The sequence below is a fragment of the Felis catus genome, chromosome A3 (assembly GCF_018350175.1).
Source record: "Felis catus isolate Fca126 chromosome A3, F.catus_Fca126_mat1.0, whole genome shotgun sequence".
Taxonomy (NCBI): Eukaryota; Metazoa; Chordata; class Mammalia; order Carnivora; family Felidae; genus Felis; species Felis catus.
In genome coordinates, this window is record NC_058370.1 from 62,577,704 (window position 1) to 62,602,348 (window position 24,645).

The following is a 24,645-nucleotide window of genomic DNA, read 5'->3' on the forward strand; positions in this document are numbered from 1 at the left end:
CCAGGGTCCCACGCAGAGTAGGGAGCAGGGCTCAGATGGTAACCCTTGGTCCAGTGCTCTTTCCACTCAGACAACCCAGCTTCCAAGGCACCCACCTGGTTGCACTGCTTGTCCCCCCACATCCCCAGAAGCAGCTTCAGCCCCTGCTCACCATGTCCGTGTTGGGGATGGTTGCTGGCACCCAGGCCCCCGTGGTGTCGCGACACTGGTTCTCATATACTTCCTCCAGCACTTGGCTCTTGTTGATGTGTATGTCCAGGAGGAGTCTGGGGACAGGGAGACCCCAAGTTCCCAGCACATCTCCCTTAACTCTCAGGCCCCTGGGGTCCTCCTCTGCGGGCCCAGTGTTCCCCTACCTGGCACCCCCACCTGCTCTGGGCAAGGCTGGGCAGCGGGGCTTGGCATCCAGGGCAGGGTGGTGGGCACTCTGGCCCCCAGGAGCAGGCTACAGTGGCCATGTGCCTAGCTCTCTGGGCTGCTGCTGACAGCTCTCACCCCAGGGTTGCACGTCTAGGGGCACACAGGCTCTAGGCTTGTGTGCTAGCCTTACCTCCTCTGAGGCTCCACTGTCCACTGCCCCTTCCAGTGCCATCCGTGGGGTGCCTTGAAATCCTCCTTGGGAAGGGCCTTGTGCCCCATGACGTCCGAGAAGTTGGGGCAGTGGTACAGCCCCTGCTGTCCCCACTGATCTTTATACTTGGCCTGGTTCTCGTACTGGGGGAGGGGCAGCTGTCAGTGCCTTGTAGTGCCAGCTCACAGTGGGACATTGGGCCCCTCCTTGGCTCCCCTACTTGGCTCCAGGCACCTCCAGAGCTTATCACAGGTAGCACTTTCCCTCAACGGCACTTGTTTAGCACAGGCAGACTCTGTTCATCAAGCTCTCCCCTTGGGCCAGGCCCATGTCTAGGGTTTTACATGAACTGTCCCCTGTAATTCTCACAGTCCCATTTCACAGGCAGGGAGACTGAGGCTCAGAGGTCAATTCTACCCCAGGGTGCTCGGCCACTGAAGGGTAGAGTGGGGTGGGTGCCTGTGTTAGAGCCTGGTGGCACCTGCAGTGTGGTCCCTTAGTGCTGTTGCTACTGATCCAGGGAACCCAATGCTGCTCCACCACTTGCCACATCTTTGCAGCCTCTGAGCTTTTTATCCCCACATTCCCCTAGCTGGACATACAGCCCCTGCTGCCTGCATCTCCTCCTAAATCCCCACTCATCTTGGCATTGACCAGCCCTTCGTAGGGGCTGGTTATGTATGTTAGGGTATATCTGTTCACAGCATGCAACTTAGGAACCACGAAAGTATGTTTTTAACTTGGTAAATTAAGCTGAAAACTCTTAAACTCCATTCCCACTGCTCTCAGAGCCTCCTTCTGAACCATGTCCTCCCTCAGGGAGCAAGGGTCTTCTTTCCCTCCTCTGATTCTAGAGTAGTCTCTGACCGGCTGGCTGCTTACCCACCCATGGGTCTATGGTTCTCTGGGAAGATGCCTCATTTCCTGCTCCTCTGAACGTTCCAGGCCCCACCCTACCCAGAACCACCAGACTGGCCTGGAGGACCCAGCTGGAGTCTGCAGGGGTCCTAGGCTGCCATGTGTGTGACAGAGGAGACCCCTGCCAGTGGAGCCTCACTCACCTTGCAGGCCTTGAAGGAACTGGAAGAAACTCTTCATGAACCTCCGTCAGTGAGAGAGCGACTGGCCCTAAGGGACCACTTGGCTGCTCCCGTTGTCATTACATGCACATGCCCTGAGCTGGCGGCATCTGAGACTGCTTTAGGCTCTGCCACCGCTCCTGATGACGCCCATTTCATAATCCTCAGATTCCGCTGGTAACCGTTTTCTCCACCTTTGGTGCTAGGCTATTTGCAGCTTGACCTCCCTGCTCTGTCCTACCCGGGTGCCGCTTACCGTCTCCGCGTACACGACAACTTCGCCCTGGCGGAGCAGCTGCAGATCCTTGCTGTCTGTGATGTTGCCGAGCCACATGCAGACCCGGAGGTGGGCCGGGAGCGTGTCCTTCTGTCCTTCACCCTCTGGGTACTGAACCGGAGGCAGGTCAACCCCACAGGGGTACACATTCCCCAGGGGGCAGGGGCCCGGGTGAGGGACGGACACACACCTGCTCCTTCACCCTGAACCCTGGGAGCAGGGGCCTTCCACTGAGTGGGGTGCTGGGGCTAAAAGTGAATGATGCAGGGTTCCTGCCTTCCAGAGGGAGAGGGCAAGCATCATTTTCACTAGGCCTATTTAACAGAGGAGCAGATTGAGACCTGGACATGGTCAAGGGTTGGTCTGGGGTCACACAAGCCAGTGAGTGGTAGAGCCAGGAGTCAAGTCTCAGTGGTTCTTGTAGGATGAGGGACTCAGGTGGGCATGGGAGGGCCCTTCCACAATGGTAGAAAGGGCACAGGGCAGGCAGGTTTGGGGGTGGGGAAGCCGAGAGTAGCCTGACTGTTGAGAGTATGTAGCCCTAAGGAGGTTATGGCAGTGAAAAGGGGCTGGGGCCCAGCTAGGGCAGTTGAGCCTTCTCCAGAAGGCAATGGGGAGCCAAGGACATCAAGAACGAGGGAGAGCTCCCCACCTGCTTCCCGGGTGGGGTGAGGTGGAGAAGGCTGGGAGTAGTGGCTGTCATCAGGGCAGGGGTGCTGGTCAGCCAGCCTTATGTATGGCCTGCATCTGATATGATGGGCTGGTGCCCAAGCCATATAAACATTAAATATTTTGGAAAGCACCCAATCGTGGTTCAGGGGAGAGATAAGGGACTGGACCAAGTGTAGTGTAAGGATGAGGGAAGACATGAATTTGAGGAACATATATGAGGGATGTGGACTTGGCATTAACCACATGATGGTGGTCATTGTCCCCTGCCTTCCTCTGGAGACTCTTTAAACCCCACTTTATCTGGTAGAGGGTCCAGGAGAGACGAAGTGGGTATGCCCTCAGGGAAACTCATGGGGGCTGCCTCAAGAGTTCAGGGCTTCTCTCTTGGGGTGTTTCTGGGCCTTTTCCTCCCCCGAGGAACAGGGTGGCCTGAGGATTCCCAGCTTCCCCACCTGCAAGAAGAGGGTCTGTGTCTTCCCACAGAACCTGCCAGAGTGCAGAACCCCTGTCGGGGAGAACAGGATGCTATGGGCAGGCACCTGTGCATAGGCCACTCGCTGCCCCTTGGACATCAGCCAGATCATCACATCTGGGAGGCTCACCTGGGGCTGCCGAGACGGGATGGTGTCACGCCTGTGGCAGGCTTCAAGTCCCACCTCCCCCAGCAGCATGTCCAGCGCCTACCTCAGGGAGCATGGCATTGAGGCGGTACAGCCAGTTCTCCACAGTGGCCACCATGTTCCTGGGCTTGGCTTCCTTGGCCTTTTGGGCCAGTTCCTGCAGGAGGAGGCTGCGGAGCTGCCACCTCTTCTTGTCCAGCTCGGTGGCTCTGTGCTGATGGGTCATGCAGGGCAGAGGGTGCCTGTGGCCAGGACCGGGAAAGAGGGGGCTGGGCCTCTCTCCATCTTACCTCCTGCCATGCCTTAGGCCAAGGTACCCTTCTTAGACTTGAGATCCTGTCCTGTCCCGTGATGGCCTGGCCCACCGGTTCTCATGAGAACCCCCTCCCACAGGCCTGTGCTCAGGGAGCCCCTTGTGGAGGTGGGTGAGAGCCCAGAAACAAGGGTCAACCAAGCCCTGGGGGGTAGGGGTGGAGATCTAAGTGGGGTGTGGGGCTGGGGCTGGGAGAGGCCTTACGATGCATCTTCCAGAACAGGCAGAGCCCTGTGGAGGGCACTGTGGACAGGAGCAGCAGCAGGGAAAAAACTGCTTGTCAAGATGACAGGGAGAGGTCTGGGTTGGTAGGAGCATCAGGTGTGTGTATAGGGACAGCCAGATAAGGCTGGGTGGGGAGGCCAAGGCCAGTTTCCAGAGGGCCTGAATGGGGGAGGAGAAGCAGCAATGTCTGTGGACTTTGAGCCTGAGAGATATTTGAGCAGAGCCCCTTTCTTGAGGAGTTAGGAGCTGGGTGATGTTCTGTAGGGTGCTGGTCTGAACCCCCACCCCATGTGAACCTGACCTGGCTCAGCCCCAGCCCCAGGGCAGTGCACTCCTCCCCTACTTGCAGTCCTCCACCAGTTCTCTCAGCAGCTTCTTCCACTGGGGGAGCAGAGCGGGGTCCCTCGGATTCCGTATGGACTTCAGGGTGTCCAGATTGGCTTTCTGTCCAGCAGGAGACAGGAAATGAGCATGGGGGCTCATCCGGGAGGGGTTACAGGGCCAACTGGCCTGAGATGTTTTCAGTCAGGACTTGGGGGCCTTTGGGATAACCTGAGGATATCCGTCCAAAGCTGTCACATGCCCTTGCAAGGCTGGGATCCTCACGCACCCTCTCCATGACCCAATAGAATAAGTGGCAGGAAGTGGAAGGATAGGGCAGGATTGTAAGGGGTATAGTCTTGACCCAGGGCTTCCCTTCTGTAGGTGCAAGCAAGTCTTATCTAAGGTGGCTCTCCTGCCTAAAACTGTTCAGTGACTTCCCTCCTTAACAGATGCATAACACTTTTTGTGATCTGACCCCTTCCAGTTTCTCTGGCCTTATTTCCACATCACCTCCTTGTCCCCGCCACCCCTGAACTTCGTGTCACATGGCTTTGCACATTGTTCCCTTCTCTGCACCCCCACCACGCCACCAGCAAACTCCTCATTCTTCAAGACTCTCCTCAAATGTCACCTCCATTTCAAACACTTCCTCTGATTATCCTGTCTTTGTCTCCCCTCCCCCACCCCTAATCTCTGTGCCCCCACAGCTCTGGGTACTGTATCTCCAGCCCTAGCTCCTCTGTATAGTAGCTATTTGCATGTCTGACTTCCCCGGTGGTGGGGCTGGGCGCTATGTTTATTCAGCTTCGGGTCTTCAGTATCTAGCACAGTGCCGGACACTTCCATCTTCATTGGTGCAGAGTGTGTGAGCAAGGAGAGTGACCGGCTCCCTAGGACTGTGATTTAGTTTCCAAAGCCTCCCATCCATGGCCCGGCCCTACCCCTGCACCCTCTTGCACCACTCACCAGGCGGTCCCGAATGAAGTGAAGGAGGTTGAGGCAGTTCATGCGGGAGCTGACGTCCTCCCAGTAGGAGGTCACGGCCACCACCGGCTTGGTGTTGTACCAGGGCACATAATGGTAGATGTTTCCTGAGACACAGACATGTGGTGGGGGTGGGGAGGTGGGGGAGGTGTCTGAGGGACTGTGGGAAGTCCCCTTTTACTGCGCCCCCTCAGAGGACCTTCCCTGAGCTACCCCATTCCTCAAGAATGCCTGCCATCTGTTAACAATCCCAATTGGACCCCTCCCTCCAGAGGGTGGGCTGGTGGCCAGTTGAGAACGTATGCACTATGATGAACATGTCTGGCCTTACCAAGTATTCATTGTGCTCAGGGTGTCATGTCGCCTTTCAAAAGTCCCCATTTTATATGTGGGAAAATGTAGGCATGGCCAGGTGATCATAATTCAGGTGTCTAGCTCCAAAGCCCCATGCCCTTAACCTCAGGTGAGATGCCAAGGCAGGTGGCATGACTTGAGGTAGGGTCTCCCTTCTGGGTGGGCTGCAAGGCAGAGGGCAGACCCAGGGTTTGGCTGGAGTGGGCAGACATCTAACATAAAGGGCCTGCCAGTGCAGAGGCGTGGGGTCAGGAGAGCAAAGATGGATAAAAGCCAGTGATGGGTTTGGCAAACTGAGTTCTCTGGCCATGTTCCTTATTGAAATAGGTGGGGGGAATGCTAGATGGAACATAAATGCGTTTAAAAATGTTTCTGAATTGTGTTGCTGACTTGATATAAGGAACGAAGTCTACAGAAATCAAAGTAAAGTAAGAGCAGAAAACCTGTGAGGCAAGCAAAAACAAGCTGACTTTTGCCCTCTAAGTTTCTGGAAATCTTGGAGAACTCTTTGGCAAGTGCCAGGGCAGGGGGCTCAGCAGAGAAAGCCTGGCACTGCCCACAATGGGCAGTCTAATAGGAGACCCCATGTGTTATGGGTTGAATTGTGTCCCCTATACAGATATGTTGAAGTCCTAACCCTACTACCTCAGAATGTGACTTTATTTGGAAATAGGGTCATTGCAACTGTCATTAGTCAAGATGAGGTCATCTGGAGTAGGCTGGAGCCTTAACACAATGTAGATGTTCCTATAAGAAGAAGAGAGGGGCACAGAGAGAGGACAGCCATGTGAAGACACAGGGATGGAGGAAGAACACCACGTGAAGACAGAGGGCAGAGGTGGAGTGGTGCGTCTACATGCCAAGGAGCACCAAAGACTGTAGGCAACCACCAGATGCTGGGAGAGAGGCTGGGAACAGATTCTCCCTCAGATCCATCGGAAGGATGCCTGGGGTGCTTGGCTGGCTGAGTTGGTAGAGCGTGTTACTCTTGATCTCAGCGTTGTAGGTTTGAGCCCTGCGTCGGGCTCCATGCTGACAGTGCAGAGCCTGCTTGGGATTCTCTCTCTGCCCCTCCCCTGTTCACACTCTCTCTCAAAATAAATAAACTTAAAAAAAAATCTCAAAAGGAAATTAAAAAACTAAATAAAAAAACAAAGAACGACTTGATTTGGGATGTCTAGCCTCCAGAATGGAGAACAAGTCTCCTGTTGTGCTAAGCCACCCAGTTTGTGGTGCTTTGTTAGGGCAGCCCTTACCAAACTAATCTGCCATGCAAAGCTGCCACTCCAAAACCTAAACCCTCAGTCAAGGAGAAATAACCCACCACACAGAAGACAACACTGAGGAATCTGGCCTATCTCCAGCATAGCTCCAGGTAGAGGGGGCAGGACATTTTCTCATTTGTAACATTTGTAACTTTAAGTGGAGCCTCACACAGGTTGTATTCTGCATTCATATCACCTGTGTGGGCTGGAGAAAATTTAAAGTGGTCTTTAGTTGGCAGTGCCCTAGGTAACTGGAGGAAGCAAAGGAATCCTCTCTGGAGTTGAAACTTTAAAGTCCCAAAGGTTTCCTACAGATAAAGTTTCTAGAAACAAGCAGCTCAGAACCAATATACACACTCTCCAGCCCTGCAGTTCCACCATTCTTTTTTTTTTTTTTAATGTTTATTTATTTTTGAGAGAGAGAGAGACAGAGCGTAAGCAGGGAAGAGTCAGAGAGAGAGAGGGACACACAGAATCTGAAACAGGCTTCAGGCCCTGAGCTGTCAGCACAGAGCCCAAAGGGGGGCTCAAGCTCACGAACTGCAAGATCATGACCTGAGTCAACCTCGGGCGCTCAACCGACTGAGCCACCCACGCACCTCATAGCCTCGCAGTTCTGCTTCCAGGTATATACTCAACGGAAAGGGGTCACAACATTATCAAAAGACAGGGTGCAAAATGTTCATGGCAGCACTGTTCATAATAGTCCAAAACAGGAAACCACCAAAATCTCTCTCAGTAATGGAAGGAAAAAATAAATTATGGTATATTTGCACAAGGAATACTATACGGTATGAGAACAAACCACAGCTACAGCCAGCATCATCTAGGTTTGTGAATGCATTTCACAAAATGGTGAGCAAAAGAAACCAGACACAAAAGACTGCATGCCATATGATTGTTTTTATAAACCTAACCACCAGACAAAATGGAGGTTAGGAGGGTGGTGCCCTTGGTGGGGCTGGGGGTAGAGAGGCTCAAGGAGCCTCTGGGATGTCAGGACTCTGTTTCATGGTCTGAATGTTGTTACGTGGGTGTGTTTGCTTCGTGATAATTCATTGAGTTGGATGCTTTGCTTTGTGTACTTTTCCGTAGCTATGTTATACTTGAATCAAAAGTTTTTTTGTTTATTTTTTTTGAGAGAGAGAGCTATTGCACGTGAGAGGGGGAGGGGCAGAGACAGCAGGAGAGAGAGAATCCTAAGCAGGCTGTTAGCATGCAGCCCGATGCAGGGCTCAATCCCATGAACTGTGAGATCATGACCTGAGCCGAAATCAAGAGTCCGACGCTTAACCAACTGAGCCACCCAGGCGCCCTTGAATCAAAAGTTTACTTAAGAACTTAAAGAATAGTAGAGGCAAAAAAGACAAAAATACATTAAAATAGAGTGTGTCAAATAGTAGAAAATACTATGGGGAAGAATAAAGTGGGGACCAGGGATCAGGAGCTGCCAAAACATTTTAAATATATTGGTTACCTAAGGCCCTTCTAAGAAGATCTAGAAGTTATGCAGAATGCAGCTCACAGAGATGGCAAATATGGAAGAGAAATTTAAAAATATGAAGAACAGAATGACAAGTTCCACAGAGAATAGAGTCCGTTTGAGAAGGAGCTATAAGAGACAAGGAGAAGTAGTTTTCAAAGTGAAAATATCTTATAATTTTCCAGAATTGTTGGCAGACCCTAGTTGCAGACTCTGGCACTGAATGAATCATTACAATGGTTAAGTGAGCAGAGGTCCAGGACTGGGGTTCTCAGATATGAATGTGCAGATACAAGATGGCAATTTTCTTCTTCTACTCTTGGATGGCATACAAAAGCAACAAGGAGGAGGAAAACAACTCCATTTTCAGCAAAACAAGGAGACAGATATAATCTGCAGACTCAAAATACACATAAGGACTGCCAAAAGCAACTATGATTGCCCTCAAAGCCGAAGCTGGAAGGGGTGAAGTGCAACAGAAGTCACCTGCGGGGAAGCGATGAGCCAGACAGACAGCTGGAAGCACAGCTGGATGGGAGCGGAGTGCAGAAAGCGCCAGCAAAAATACACTCCCAGAACAAACTCAGTGCTCAGAGGAGGAAATGTGAGCTGGCAAAATGCAGTCAAAAAGTAGAAGTAAAAACACAAACACCCTAGAAGGAAGACAACATAAAAAGAAGCCTAAGGGAGATTAGACCCTGCAGACAATCTGGTGAGACGTATAGAAATAAGGATAGAAATAAAAGAGTGACCAAAATAAAATGTAAATAAAGAGTCAAAAAGGATCAAGGAGAAGATGATGGATACAGAAGAAAACCAAGGAAAAATGTTAAGTCCATAAATGAAGCCCCTGAAGTAGAAAACCTAAACAATGGGACAGAATATTTAAAAATATAACTAAAAAGGGGCACCTGGGTGGCTCAGTTGGTTAAATGTCCAACTCTTGATTTCGGCTCAGGTCATGATCTCACAGTTCTTGGGATCGAGCCCCGTGTCGGGTTCTGCGCCGACAGAGTGGAGCCCACTTGGAATTTTCTCTCCTTCTCTCTCTGCCCCTCCATACCCCCTCTCAAAACAAATAAATAAACATTAAAAAAACATATATATATATACATATATATATATATATATATCTCTAAAGAAAACTCACATGGGAAGAGATAGTCTTTATTTTTATTAAAAAAATTTTTTTAAATGTTTATTTATTATTGAGAGACAGAGAGACACAGAGCATGAGCAGGGGAGGGGTAGAGAGAGGTAGAATCCAAAGCAGGCTCCAGGCTCTGAGCAATCAGCACAGAGTCTGCTTGAACTCACAAACTGCGAGATCATGACCTGAGCCAAAGTCGGTCTCCCAACCAACTGAGCCACCCAGGTGCCCCTAGAGGTAGTCTTTTTAACAAATGGTGCTTGAAAAATTGCATTCATATACAAATTAATTCAAAATGGATCATACAGCTAAATATAAGAACCAAAAGTATGAAACTTTTAGAAGATAGGGAGAAAAATCTTCATAACCTTGGGTTAGGGAAAGGGATCTCAGATATGACACCATAAAAGAAAAAAATTGTACTTCCTCCAAATTAAAGATATTCACACTTCAAAGATACTGTTAAGAAAATGAAAAGATAAGCCAGATTATTTGAAAATCTTATACCTAATAACAGACTTGTATCCAGCATATATAAAGAACTCTTATAACCCCATAATAAGAAGACACACAATCCAATTAAAAAACTGTAAAAAATATATATACCACTAAAGAAACTACTAACAGAATAAGATTCTAATCTTGTATCCATGAAAGAGTACATCATGTGCCAGGGAAAACTGACCCCAAAGGATCAACACTTCAACATATCCTGGTGAAGTTAGTAGACTTGCAAAATAAAGGATATTTGGGGAGCTGGACAAAAAGATCAGGAAATTTATGGGGAAAAATATCAGAAAAAGGGAAAGTATTGGTTATGAAACTTTTAAGAAACCACAAACTTCTAGAACAAAACATGAGAGAATTCTCCTTAATAAATCTGGAGTGGAGAAGACCTTTCTAATTATGACTCAAAAACCAGAAGCCATTAAAGAAGTAATTTGAGTACATTAAAAAAAAAAAAAAAAAAAGACTTCAGGGGAAAAAAATCCCAAACACCATAGACAAAGATATGAGACAAATATGGGGGAAATACTTACAGGTCATATCATAAGGGCCTAATCTCCCTCATCTATGAAGGGTTCCTAGAAATCAATAAGAAAATAACTAATATCCTAATAGAATAAAAGAGAAAATAGATAAACAGGAAATTAATGAGAAACACAAATGACTTGTAAACATGAAAAGATGCCCAACTTCATTTACAACAACAGAAAAAAAAATGAAAACTACACCAAAATGCCTCTTTTCACTTACCAGACTGATCAGGGTCTCATACATTGCTGGTGGGAATGTTGAATGGTACAACGTTTATGGAGGATTATCAGTCAGGGTACAGCCAGGAAAAGAAAAAGACCATGGCAGATATTGGAAATAGAAGGAATTTAATGTGTTGAAAGGGCCAAGAGATCAAGAAGGGGAAAGTGACCTTATTCTCATATTAATAACAGGGGGAAGAGACTTCTGTTTCTAGGGCTAGGGAACAAAATGGAGGCAGTGGTGTGACCAGAGACAGGTGCACAATATCACTTCATCATCGAGATAGCTGTGCAGGGCACTGGAGTCACTAAGAAGGTGATGTCCAGCCAGTAGTGGGTGGCATGGCAGAGGAGCAGATGCCAGGCCAAGGCTGGAACCATGGAGGAGGGGCCAGCCAAAGGTGGGATCTTTGAAGGGATGTAGCTACTTCCAGAGATGTCTCCTGAATCAGGGGTGGGAGGGAGGGAGAGGGGGAGACAGAAAGACAGAGTGAAGAGGTGAAGAGGTGTAACAGAACAACAGTATCTTCTCTTTTTATCAGCTGGCATGGGACTCTCAGCTGGCATAGTTTGCAGGTGTTCAGCTCTGAGATACAGAGTAGATCCAGGAAGGGCGAGAATGAAGTTTGATATAGAACAGAGCATGCAAAATCTCTCCTTGCTGAGATGATGACAGCAAACGGGAAAATGCCCAGCACAAAGGGCAGTTTTGTAATATCTGCCAAGATGCAAATACACTTTGACCAATTTCACTTTGGGAAATTTATCCTACTGTTATACTGACTCATGTGACTTACCTGTGAATAAGATTATATCTTGACAGCATTACTTGCAAAAGATTGGAAAAGTCTGTCAAGAATTATGAAAAGAAAGCACACGTGTATGCCCATGCCCTCAAAGAATAAAATAAGGACAGCTATTTTTAGATATTACAGAGATAAATAGATAATAGTAAGAAACTATGGTAGAAAATAGTTTGGTGGTTCCTCAAAAAGTTAAACAGAATTACTATATGATCCAGTGCTTCCACTCCTAGGCATAAACCCTAAATAACTAAAAACAGGGACCCCGGTATGTGTACACTGATGTTCATAAGCAGCATTATTCACAACAGTTACTGTGGAAACAACAGCTAATAGCTATTAGCTATTAATAGCTAATAGCTAATAGCTAAAACAATTTAGCCAATAGCAAAAATGTGGAAACAACCCATGTGTCCATCAACAGATGAATGGATAAACAAAATGTGATACGTACATACCAAGGGATATTATTCAGCCATAAAAAGCAATGCAGTTCTAACACATGTTATAACATGGATGAACCTTGAAAACAAATGCTAAGTGAAATAAGTCAAACACAAAGGACACATATTATTTGATTCCACATATGAGGTATAGGCAAATTTAGAGAAACAAAAAGTAGAAGAGAGGCTACCAGGAGCTGTGGGGAGGAGGACAAGGGGATTTATTGTCTAAAGGGTAGAGTTTCTGTTTGTGATGATGAAAGAGTTCTAGAAATAGAGGTGATAGTGACACAACATTGTGAATGTACTTAATTCCACTGAACTGTACATTTAAAGATGGTTAAAATGGTACATTTTATGTTATGTGTATTTTGCCAAAATAAAAAAAATTCTTTAAAGATACTATGAATAATTTTATGCTGAAAATTTTGAAAACTTACATGAAGGGAATTTATAAATTCCTAGATAAATTAAACCTACCAAATTGACTTAATAAGAAATAGAAACGCTGAATAATTAAAATAAATCTGTATTTAAATCAATTAGAAAAAAACACCAGGCTTATATTTAGAGGTGAGTTCTATCAAACTTTCAAGAAACAGATAATTACAGTCTTACCCAAATGCTCCTAGTGAGTAAAAAGAGGAAATGCTACTCAATTTCATGAGGCTAGCATAACTTTGATATAAAAACTGAACAAAGGACACTACAAGAAAGAAAATTACAAGAAAGATCAATCTTATTCATATAGATGCAAGAATCCTAAACAAAATATTAGCAAACCAACTCTAGAATGAATAACAAAGGTGAAAATACAATTATACTATTATGATTGCATTTTATTTTATATATAACAGTTATATGTGACTTATAAAATATGTGAAGTAGTTATAATATTAACTCAAGGTAGACAATGATAGATTAAAGATCAATATTGCAATCTCTTGACCAACTGCTACAAATAATCCAGAGATACATAGCCAGAGAGGAGATAGAGCATAATACTAAAAAAAACCCCAAAACTAAACAAATAAAAAAACACTTGATTAGAACAAAAGAAGATAGGAAAATTCCAGCAGGCTTTTTGTAGAAATTGTCAAGCTGATGCTAAAGTTTACATGAAAATGGAAAGGAACCAGAATAGCCAGAAATTGTATTATTTTGTAAAAGAATAACAAAGTTGGAAGACTTACACAAACTGATTTCAAGACTTGCTTTAGAGCTATAGTAATCAAAACAGTGTGGTATCAGCATAAAGACAGATCAATGGAACAGAACAATGATTCTAGAAAGAGACCCACAACATATGGTTAATCAATTTTCAACAAAGGTGTCAGAGTAATTGTAAGTGGGAATTAATAGTTTTTTTTTCCCAGCAAATGTTACTGAATTGGTTATCTTTATAGAAATAAGAACCTGACCTCACACCATACACAAAAATCAAGTCAGGTTAGATCATAAACCTGAATAAAGAAGCTAAAATTATAAAGCGTGTAGAATGAAACACAGGAGAATACTCATGATCTTGAGGTAGACAGTATTTCTTGGACCAAATAGTATATTACTTAAAAGAAAAGAGGGGCACCTGGGTGGCGCAGTCGGTTAAGCGTCCGACTTCAGCCAGGTCACAATCTCGCGGTCTGGGAGTTTGAGCCCCGCGTCAGGCTCCGGGCTGATGGCTCGGAGCCTGGAGCCTGCTTCCGATTCTGTGTCTCCCCCTCTCTCTGCCCCTCCCCCGTTCATGCTCTCTCTCTGTCCCCAAAATAAATAAACGTTAAAAAAAAAAATTAAAAAAAAAAAAGATAATCTCACTTTATTTATTTATTTATTTATTTATTTATTTATTTATTTATGATCTCTACACCCAACCTGGGCCTTGAACTCATGAACCTGAGATCAAGGGTTGCATGCTCTTCTGACTGAGCCAGCCAGGTGCCCCTCAAAATAAGAATTTATTTGCTTCACCAAAATTAGAAACTTTTTATCTTCAAAAGACACTACTTGGAAATTGAAAAGTCAAGCCACAGAGTGGAAAGTATTAGCAAAACAGACCTGATGAAGGACTTGTATCCAAAATACAAAAGAATTATTGGAATGCAATGTAAAAAGCCAAACAACCCAGTGAAAGACTGGCAAAAGATTTGAACAGTGCCTTCACTACAGAAATATAGGTGAGCATGAAAAGACACTCACTATTGCTACTGATTGGAGAAATGGAAATTAAAATTACCATTATGTACATCACACCCTCTAGAATGACTCAAATGTAAAAGGTCATCAGTATCAAAAGTTGGCAAGGATGGGGGGCAAGTACAACTCTCAAACACTGCTGTGGGTATGTAAAATAATACAAACAGTTTGGAAGATTGTTATTCTCTTTAAAACCCAAATTCCAGGGGTACCTGGGTGGCTCAGTTGGTTAAGTGTCCGACTTCGGCTCAGATCATGATCTCACGGTTCGTGGGTTCGAGCCCCATATCGGGCTCTGTGCTGACAGGTTGCAGCCTTGAGCTTGCTTCGGATTCTGTGTCTCCCTCTATCTCTCTGCCCCTCCCCTGCTCATGCTGTCTCTTTCTGTCTCTCAAAAATAAAATAAATGTAAAAAAATTTTTTTTAAAAACACCCCAAATTCCATTTGTAGGTATGTAGCCAAGAGAAATGCAAGCACATGTTCATAGAGAGACTTGTATAGGACTGTTCATAGTGGCTTTATTCATAATACTCCAAAAGTTGAATCAATCTAAATGTCCACAAACAGGGGGATGGGGAAATAAACGGTCATTATGGAGTACCTATCAGAAATAAAAAGGAACAAAACACTTGTCTATGTGAATAGATGTAGGATGAATACTTATAATACTATGCTGAGCCAAAGAAGCCATAGAAAGAGAACTGTATGTATGATTTCACATATATGAAGTTGTAGGAAAAGCAAAACAAATATATAGTGATAGCACAGCAGTGACTGCCCCCAGGGGTTGGGGAGATTGACTGAAAAGGGGCATATGGCAGCTTTCTGGAGTGATGGAACTTTCTGCCCATGGTGGTTACATAGGTATATGTATTTGTCAAAATGCATCAAATTGTATACTTAAAATATGTGCATTTTATAGTTTGCAAATAACATCTCAATTAAACAAATAAAAAATCATCATTAAGAGAATGAAAAGCCCCAAACTTAGGGAAGATACTTCCAATACACCCATTGACAAAGGATCGTTCCCAGAAAATATAATGTAAAGTCAATAAGAAAAAGACAAGCCTAATAGAATAATGGATAAGACATATTATAGGCTTTTTACAGATGAGAAAAACAAATGTTTGTAAACACATGAAAAGGCACTCATCCTCCATGAATAATTAGGAAAATGCAAATCAAGATCTTATAAGATACCATTTTACATCCATCAGATTGGCAAAAATGAAAAGGCTGGGCAACATCAAGCACTGGTGAGAAAGCGGAGTAATAGGAATTCTCATATCATGCTGATGAGAGTGTAATCTGGTATAATTACTTTTGCTTTGAATCTCTCTTTCACTCCAGGGTATATAATTTAGAGGAAGTCTTGCACTTGAGACCAGGAGACATGTACAAGAATGTTTATAACAAAATTATTATAGTAGGAAAAGAAGACACATCCCAAATGTCTACATATACCACATAATTAGTGTTATAATCATACAGTAGAACATATACAGAAGTGAAAATGAACTTCAGCTACACACACCAACATGAAAAAAATTAATATGGAGCAAAAGATGGAAAATAGATGAATGTAGACTGCAAAATTCCACTCGAACAAAATGCAAAAATAGTATGCTGTTTAGAGTTGCCTACATAGGTGGTAAAAATTGAAAAGTAGAGTAAGGGAGTGATTATCATGAGGGTCAGGATTGTGGTTATTTTGTGGGTAAATGGATGTGGGAAGAGCATACAGGGAACTTCTAAGTGCTGGCAATTTTCTATCTTTTAAGCTGGGTAGTGAGTTCAGGGGTACTCATTTTATTTTTCTTTAAATTGTATACATACATTTACTATACTTTTGTATACATAATTTAAAAATAAGTAGAACATTATGCTAAGTGAAAGAAGCCAGACTCCAAGGACTACATATTGTGAATCCATGTGTATGGTAAAATGTCCAGAATAGGAAACTCATAGAGACAGAAAGTAGATTAGTGGTTGCCTGAGTTTGGGGACATAGGGGAGAAATAGTGAGTGACTGCTAGTGGGTACAGGGTTTCTTTCTGGAACGATGAAAATGTTCTAGAATCAACGAGATGGTTGCCCAATTCCGTGAATACACTAAGAACAACTGAATTGCATACTATACGTGGATGAATTGTATGGTGTGTGAATTCTATTTCAATAAGCTGTTCTTAAAAAGCCAGGGAAGTTTTTTTAAGCACAGAAAGGCTCTCAATGGGCAATGAGACTGCAAAGCTGTTGAAGTGGAAGGGGAGGCAGTATTCCTCTAGAACAGTGGCTCTCAAACTCTAGCATGCATCTGAAACACGTGAAGGGCTTGTCAAAACACAGATCGCAGGGCATCATCCCCAGATTTTCTGATTCTGTAGAACTGAGATGGGGCCAAGAATCTGCATTTCTAAAAGTTCCAAGGTGATGCTGATGCCTGGCCCAGGGACTGCACTTTGAGAACTGCTACTCTATTGTGTCTGGTATAGGTGTTTAATAAGTATATATTGGATGAATGGATGAATGGATGAATGGATGGAAGGGAGGCTGGCTGTTTGGGACAGTGGATGGGTGGGAGATAATGGATGAAAGGGTGGATGAGTGGATTAATGGATGGATAGAAGGTGGGAAGACAAGTAGCAGAAGATAGTTGCATGGATGGATCAAGGGTGGTTCAGAGTAGTAGGGAAGAATATGGGGTTGGCAAAGTTGTAGTGTGGAACTTACTGTAGAGAAGGACTTGACACGAACACCTACTTTCAACTCCTGTCATGGGCTCACTCACTGTCTGCTAGCTGTGCAATGTTTGGCAGGTGACTTCACCTCTCCGAAGCTCATTTTCCTCATGTGTGACATGTGGGTTAACAATACCTATGAATGTTCCATGAGCTAATACCCTTAAAAGGGCCAAGCACAAGCCTGGCATGCAGTGGATGCTCTCTATTCTTTGGTTGGATCTGACTATTACCATCATATATCACTGGGCTGTACTGTGTGGTTGAGACGAGAGGCTTGTAACTCAGGTCTGTCTTGTTCCCATAGTGGCCAATGCTGACCTCGAATTGGATCAGGTCCTTAAAGTTGGGCATCATGGTACAGGAAAGGAAGATGACGCACAGCCCATACTTTTGGCGGTTGTGGTGCTTCTAAAACAAGAACCCCCACATCCCCAGTACATAAGCCAAGGCTACACAGATACACAAGGAGGCAAAGATGAGGCGCCCTGTTTCTTTCAAAGTCATCTTTGCTTCCCTTCAGGGTGAACTGGTGACCATCTTTGAAACCCCGCCCCCTTCAAATCCTGCTTTGACTCCCGCTCAAGGGCAGTTCCTCCCAGGACCTCTATCACCTGGCCCCCTCCTCCCAGTCAGCTGTGGTTCCTTTCCTTCCTGAAAAGGAGGCTTCTCCCTCTGAGGCAGAGAGGGCCAGACTAGGCTCTGACTTGGGCCACCTCATCCCTTCCCATTTTGCCTAAACGCCCTCCCCTGATGGAATGAGTGTGGGCAGGGGTGTGATGAAGGTGACATACACACACACATCTGCTCTGAGCCCTTCTCTAACCGCCTCCTCCCACATATGCTCGAGGTCCTCCATCTACCATGTCAGCTGCTCTTATTTCTGTGGCCAACCCCTGCCCTCTTCTTGCACTCACCCAGTCTGTTCACTAGCTGGTCTCCCCTGTCATAAAAAATAACCCTCCTCACTTCTGAGCCTCTATTTAGCTACCACCTGATCTTGTCTCCTTCTATTTTCCGGCCAAGTTTCGATGCACTTGCCTATATGCACAGTCTGCATGCAGTTTCTCCCTCACACGCATGCAGTCTGGCAACTCTCTCTGCAGGGGGCTGCCTCAGTGCTCTCCTTTGCAGACTCCTCCTAAGTCTCTTCTGCAAGCCCCTCCTCTTCCTCAACCTGCCTTAGGCTGTGGCACTCTTTCACCAGCCCACTCCTCCCAGGCAGTTCCTCCACAACCCTGTGTTCAGATCCCGGTGTGCTGACGACACACCATCTGTCTAGCAGCCTCGGGGACTGGTCTTCATGGATGTCTCACAAGCACATGTCAAAGATGGGATTACATCGTCCACCCCCCAGGCCTGCTTCTCCTTCAGGGAGTCCATGTTGGTGCATGCCACCCCTGACCACCTTGCCACCTGAGGCAGAAAATGGGCATCAGCTTAGGGCAGTTGGCCTCATTTCTTATTTCTTGTTAGTCTGTGGCTCGGATCATTCTGTGTCCAAAAGGTCTCTGGAACTTGCTCCCTCCTCTCAGGCTCTCCTTCCCTGTGACCGTATTCCCATTTTTTTTGAATAAGTGGGTGGTTATTCTTAACACTGCTCCTCCTGCCCCTTCCTGCATCAGTGGTCTTCCCCAGCCTTCAGGAAGAAATAAAAACTCCTTAGAACATAATTTCTCCTTAACTAGATTACACATTTCTTAAACCAAAACCTCATCTTGTATTTACTGGGTGCCTGACGCAGCATGAAGTCCTCATAGGGGCTTGATAAAGAGTCAGGTGGGTTGACCAAACATCCTCATGTACCCAACAGGTCATTCAGCTTGTGGCCAGGGCCTCTGCAGTGCCAGGAACAGGACCCACAGTAGATTTGGGGTGGGCAGAGGGACTCTTTACTCCTGAGTTACCTTTTCCTGTAGTTACCTCTATATTGGTTACTTCAGAGGAGAGATCCTTCTTAACGTCTTGATGAGGACTGAGGTTGGTGAATAACTCCAGGAAGATCCGGCCTCGATAAGCTAAGCCATCCTTAACAGCATTGGGAATATTCTAGGGCAACAGGAAGGGAAACAATGACAAAAGGGATGTGAAAAAAAGAGCAAATTTCTCCTGACACCTTTGCAGCAAAGACACTATTGCCTAGTAACTTCCTGCCTAGGGATGACCACAATCTAGGGGCAGAATTCCAGACACCCCAGACATGGCTGTGCCAAGAAACCTCTGGGCCCTGACCCCTCTTCTGTACTGAGGCCCACTCCTCCTCTTTGTGCATTTTACCTGCTGATTAAATCAAAGTACTGATTCCCAGCAAATGCTTCCAGCTTGGAGGAGGCTGTGATAACTACTGGGTTTGTGCTTCCAGCCTGGCAAATCAGGGCATGCCCTGCCTTCTTAGCAACAGTGATTGGTCTAAGGAGAGTACACATGACCTAAGGCAGCTAATTAGAATGCTCCCCTGGCCTTCCCTATCAGAGTCTTGGATGGCCACTGGCCATCAGGGAGGCTTGACTGAAGTAGGAAAGGATGAAGGCCACAGGTTGACGAGCAGCTGAGACAAGAGATGGAATGAACGAGCTAGCCTCTTAATGGCATTGAGGTCCTGGTGCCTGCAGCTCATCCTCACTCAAGAATTCTTCCCAGCCCTGTTCCCTTCCTTTAAGCCAGTTGGACTTGGCCTCCTGGCATTTATCACCAATCTTTAATAGCCCAGTACTTTCCACATTTACTTATGCCGTTTTAGTCTTCTATGTCCTTTCCACCTGCTGGAAATCTTACCTGTCGTTTCATCTCAATGACCCTTCCTCAGTGAATGCCCAGAGCTCTCCATCTGTTCCTTTCTTGTGACACAACACACGTCCCATATACACATAGTCATTTACACATAGATTACATGTCCTCTAATAGCATAATGGACAGAAACCAGGGCCGGGCCCTCCCCAGTCACATCCCAGGCCCCAGCACCTTTCAAATGGTTGGTTTTTACCTCCACTGTTCCCTAGAGCTGTCATGAGAGGCTTACAATGTCTTCTTCCTGGATCCTGAAAGGGGCCTTTTTACCCCCATGAAGAGTCAGGAAGCTGGGGCCAAAACAGGGTAGGAAGCCAGAATACATTCCTGCAAGAAGAAAGGGTGAGGGTGACAGGGCCAGGTGGGAGAAGGGCAGGAGGTAGGGGCCTGGGGGATCGCTTGCCTTCTATTTCTGCTCCGGTGGATGAGATTTGGTTGAGGAACAGACTGACAGTCCCTATCTCATCCTGGCACCTGTTCTTGGGGCTGGAGAGAAACATAGTCTGCAGGTTGAGCTGCTGGCCCAGCTCAGATTTTCTCCTCCCGTACTTGTTTTTCAGCCTCTACCCAGCGGCTCACCAGTCCAAGACTCTGAACTTGATGTAGCTGGAGAGACAGGGCAGCTGCAAGAGGAAAGCGAGAACAGCAGTGGGTGCATGTTCGAGTGGTCTGGTCCTCAAGGAGACTGAGTGCAGCTGGGAAGTTCTGGGTCTGGGTCCAAGGCCTGGCTCAATCATCAGTAAGCCATGTCACCACAGCCAAAATGAATTTACCATGGGGACACATAAGCCTGTGGCTGTGGACTCCCCACTTGCATGGGCCTCTTGAAAGGACCTGGGAGAGGCCTAGGAGTGTGTCCCATGGTTGCTTTGGTATTATTATTCTTTTTTTTTAAGTTTACTTATTTATTTTGAGAAAGAGAGAGCACATGAGAGAGCATGAGCAGGGGAAGGGCAGAGAGAGAAAGAGAGAGAGAATTCCAAGCAGGTTGCGTGCTGTCAGCACAGCCCAATGCAGGGCTCAGTCTGTCTTGCATGGAGGTTGTGGCCTAAAATGCATTCTTCACCATTAGCAGTTAACTTTTAAACAGCAAGACATCTATCTCCTCAGAGAGTAAATAGTAGTAGCTGCTGTTGTGGGGAGGGTTTCTGTTGTCCTGTGGCCTGTGCTAAATGATCCACATGGATCACCTGAGTGACTCCTCCCAACAATCCCATAAGCCAGGTGCTATTATTCCCATTTCCAGACAGGAAAATTGAGGCACAGAGCAACTGAGTTCCTGAAGTTCTCAAGTTATATGCAGGGGCTGAAGCAGCTTTAGAGGTCCTAATGACTCTGCCATAACCCAGTGAGGACTGTGATTGTTCCTAATTACAGATGGGAAATGAGGCCCAGAGAAGCAGAAGGACTTGCTCATGGTCACCCAGTAAGAAGTTCAGTCAGATGGGAACCCAAGCTTCTGGGTCTTATCTCCTCTGCCATAGGGTCCCCTCAATTATGAAAACAAAAAACCCAACCCATATGGAAAACAGCTGTTGGGCTTGAGATCGGAGTGGGACTCAGGTCCTCTCAGTCGGGCCCTTTCCCCTCATAGCAGCTCCTGGGGCTGTCCATTCTCTCCTTGCCAGGGAAGCTGGGGGCAAGGGGGGAAGTAGGGAAAGGGCTTTCCAGTTGAGCAAGTATCTAGGAAGAAATGAGGAAAGGCCCACTGGAAGTTGAGAGATGGGCACTGTAAGACATCCAGGTCTTCCAAAATTACAAATCCTCCAAATTCAAACTCATGGCTGAACCATCTTTTCATCCACCCTGTTGAGAATTCGCTTCCCCTTTCCCAGTTCCTTGTCTTGACTGCCCTTCTGTCCTGGGGCACTTGGACTGTGAACTGGCTAACACCCATTTTTAGCGGAGTTTCCCCTGCAGCCTGCCTTGCTGGGGCCCTGACCAACTGGCCTCAGATGCTACCATATCTGGGGTCATCCTGCCATTCAGAGTGAGGCTCACACCTGCCTGCTGTATTTCTACAGGGCTAGTGACAATCAGGCCTGCATCCAAATGGCTCCAGCCTAGGAGACTGTGTTTCGTGGGAAACGTGTGAGGGGCCAGGGAGTGTATGGACATCTTTAAACGTTGGAAGGTCTTTTTCAGGGATGAAGGAAGGCCTGGCCTGTGCCACTGGTTTCTGAGCCTAAAGGCAGCCGGACACGAGGGAAGACTTTCAAGACTCTGAGCATCTGGCCACGAGCCTCATCACAGCCAGAGACAGGTGGGAGGGATCAAAGGTGGGGGATAGACTAGGCTCCCTTTAAAATCTCTTCCTACTGGGGCACCAGTAGGAGGTGGCTCAGTTGGTTGAGTATTCGACTCGGTTTTGACTCAGGTCATGATCTCACAGTTCAAGGATTAAGCCCTGCCTCCAGCTCTATGCTGACAGAACAGAGCCTACTTGGGATTGATTCTCTCTCTCCCTCACTCTCTGCCCCTCCCCTGCTCACGTGTGTGTGTGTGTGTGTGTGTGTGTGTGTGTGTGTGTGTGCACATGCGCACTCTCTCTCTCTCAAAATAAATAAAATCTCTTCCTACTTTAAGAGTCTATAAAATCACCCAGGAAGGTAGAGATTATGAAGAATGGTTAAAGATGATGCCTTACAGGAGGCAGACTAGGGAAGCTTCTAGGAGAAGCAAGGAAGAGGGTGCCAGGAAAGTAGAGGGGAGCTCATTAGTGATTTTGTGTCACACAAATGTAAGGTATAAGGAAAGCAAAATACTCTCTGGGTAGCCAAATAGAAGCCACACAAAGTTCTATGCACTCATCCTTTTGACAGTGCTCAAGTTATCTTTCAGAATTGCGTATTCTTATTCTACATGCAGCTCTTAGAAGCCTGGCATGAAGTCAAAGGCAAACAAGGCTCTCCCAGGCTTTAAGAGAACTGGCATCTACACCACTGATAGGTGACTAAGAAGGACTGAAAAACTATAAAAATCAGACTACAGAATCCCACAAAGAGCATCTTGGAGCCATTTAGTGTAGGCACAAATAGCCCATACTACATGTAGCCCATATACTAACTATGTTCCCACAATACCTCTAGGCCATTAACAAAGAGCTATAATTATCTTCAGGGCACTTTGCCTAGATGATAAGAAAATGTACAATGCAATTTAGAATAGGTCTTTAAATTGGTTTTAAATGATTTTTTGGTTTTGTTTTGTAATGTATGTGAAAGGGCATTTTAAGTTTTCTGGAAAGTTCAGTTGTATGGCCCATTCATTTCTTAACACTGGACAAATAAAATAAATTTTCTGTAACATGTCCTTCTTCATGTTCCCCATCAGGCAGATCCTGCCCCCCATCCACCCCATGCTTCTTGGCTCCTACCTTCTATCCACACCCCTACACAAACACCCAAACTTTCTTTCGTTTGTGGGCCATGAGGAGGAGAGTGGTCAAGATGGAACAGCGATATCTACCTGAATCCGGAAGGTCAGGATCTGGTTCCATATTGGGTTCTCGGTTTGGGTCAGCACATTTGTCTTGAGCTAGAAACATTCCACAGCAGTGTCAGTGCCAGCCTGTGCCCTCCTTCCTCCACTGGCCTCAGCTTCCAGCCCTTCCAGCCCAGCCCACAGATGGATGCTTTCTCCAGCACAGGGCTGATCACGGGAATGGTCTAAAGACACTTTGACAACTTCTCAGCTACAACTTCAGGCCTTTGTATATCTTCCCATCTCCAGATTCCCTAGTATTTGCCCTTCAATCATCTTTCAATTGACTTTGTTTTTATTTAAAAAAAATTTTTTTAACGTTTATTCATTTTTTGAGCAACAGAGAGAGAGCACAGGGGGAGGGGCAGAGAGAGGGGGAGACACAGAATCCGAAGCAGGCTCCAGGCTCTGACCTGTCAGCATAGAGCCCGATGCGGGGCTTGAACTCATGAAATGCAAGATCATGACCTGAGCCGAAGTTGGATGCTTAACCAACTGAGACACCCAGGTGCCCCTCAATTGACTTTGCTTTTAAATAGTCATAGCATTACTAACTTTCTTATATGAATGCATACACATAGATTTTGTTAGATAAACTCTGAGATCCCAATAGAAAAGTGAACAAAAACCATGTCGACAGTGGCAGTACACAATGTAATACCCTTTTCCAAAGCATCACTTGACTTCATTTTTTTTAAGTAGGCTTCACACCCAACACAGGGCCAAATAGGGTGCCCGAACTCATGACCTGGAGATCAAGACCTGAGCTGAGATCAAGAGTCAGATGCTTAACTGACGGAGCCACCAGGCACCCCTACTTGACTTCATTTTTAAACCTGGCTCTATTCTAAGCAATCATGTTGGTGAAATCAAAAGTTGGTTGGACTGATTGAACTTTTTAATACGCACTAAGAAATCAGGGTGCCTGGGTAGCTTACTTGGCTAAGTGTCTGACTTCGGCTCAAGTCACGATCTCGTAGCTGGGGAGTTGGAGCCCCACATTGGGCTCTCTGCTGTCAGTGTGGAGTCTGGAGCCTGGAGCCTGCTTCAGATCCTCTGTCCCCATCTCTCTTTGCCACCCCCCCTTGCACGTGCATGCGCTCTCTCTCTCGCTCAACAATAAACATTAAAAAAAATACACACTAAGAAAACCACAGAGATACTAAAGTTTTTGAAAATTGTGTGCCACCTATCACCCAAGAGCATCTCCCTAGACCAGAGCACCCAAACCCCACTCAGTGTGGTAGTTTTAAAATATGTCCACAAATCCTTTGGTATATCTTCCTTTGAAAGGTAGACACTGATTTCCCTCCTTTTATGTATGGGCTAGATTTAATGACACTTTTAATAGGTAGAATATGGTAGAAACCAGGGTTTATGAATTCTATGGTTTATGAATTTAAAGAGACAAACCTCTTTAACCTTAACCCAGCATTCCCCAAATTTGAACATAGGATCCTTTTTTTGCACATAACATCCATTAGCACACTTTGGAAAATGCTACTCTCTATTTACAGAGGATCATGGAATGTCAGCAACTCTCTGGCCTAGAACCTTCCATTTATAGATGAAGAAACCGAGGCCCAAAGAAGACAGTGACAGTTTCAGTGTTGTCTGTGGG

General features: G+C 46.0%; 2 protein-coding genes across 27 annotated transcripts in view; one reads left to right on the plus strand and one right to left on the minus strand.

Annotated features, from left to right (window-relative positions):
• LMAN2L (lectin, mannose binding 2 like) overlaps window positions 1-22,847 on the plus strand; it is an 82,666-nt gene extending 59,819 nt beyond the window's left edge. Inside the window, exon 9 of the mRNA XM_019827108.3 lies at window positions 20,102-22,847. Coding sequence (XP_019682667.1) covers window positions 20,102-20,136 — 35 coding nt within the window. The 3' untranslated portion in view covers window positions 20,137-22,847. The remainder of the gene's footprint in view (window positions 1-20,101) is intronic.
• Window positions 1-24,645, minus strand: part of FER1L5 (fer-1 like family member 5) — a 60,093-nt gene that overhangs the window by 13,566 nt on the left and 21,882 nt on the right. For all 26 annotated transcript variants that reach the window (XM_045054114.1, XM_045054127.1, XM_045054124.1 and 23 more), the window contains 13 exons: window positions 23,010-23,078; window positions 20,121-20,164; window positions 19,945-20,027; window positions 19,774-19,868; window positions 18,678-18,803; window positions 16,988-17,165; window positions 5,048-5,172; window positions 4,101-4,201; window positions 3,284-3,461; window positions 3,052-3,207; window positions 1,907-2,038; window positions 551-714; window positions 152-266 (listed from right to left, as the gene is read on the minus strand). In XM_045054114.1, coding sequence (XP_044910049.1) covers window positions 152-266; window positions 551-714; window positions 1,907-2,038; window positions 3,052-3,207; window positions 3,284-3,461; window positions 4,101-4,201; window positions 5,048-5,172; window positions 16,988-17,165; window positions 18,678-18,803; window positions 19,774-19,868; window positions 19,945-20,027; window positions 20,121-20,164; window positions 23,010-23,078 — 1,566 coding nt within the window. The remainder of the gene's footprint in view (window positions 1-151; window positions 267-550; window positions 715-1,906; window positions 2,039-3,051; window positions 3,208-3,283; window positions 3,462-4,100; window positions 4,202-5,047; window positions 5,173-16,987; window positions 17,166-18,677; window positions 18,804-19,773; window positions 19,869-19,944; window positions 20,028-20,120; window positions 20,165-23,009; window positions 23,079-24,645) is intronic.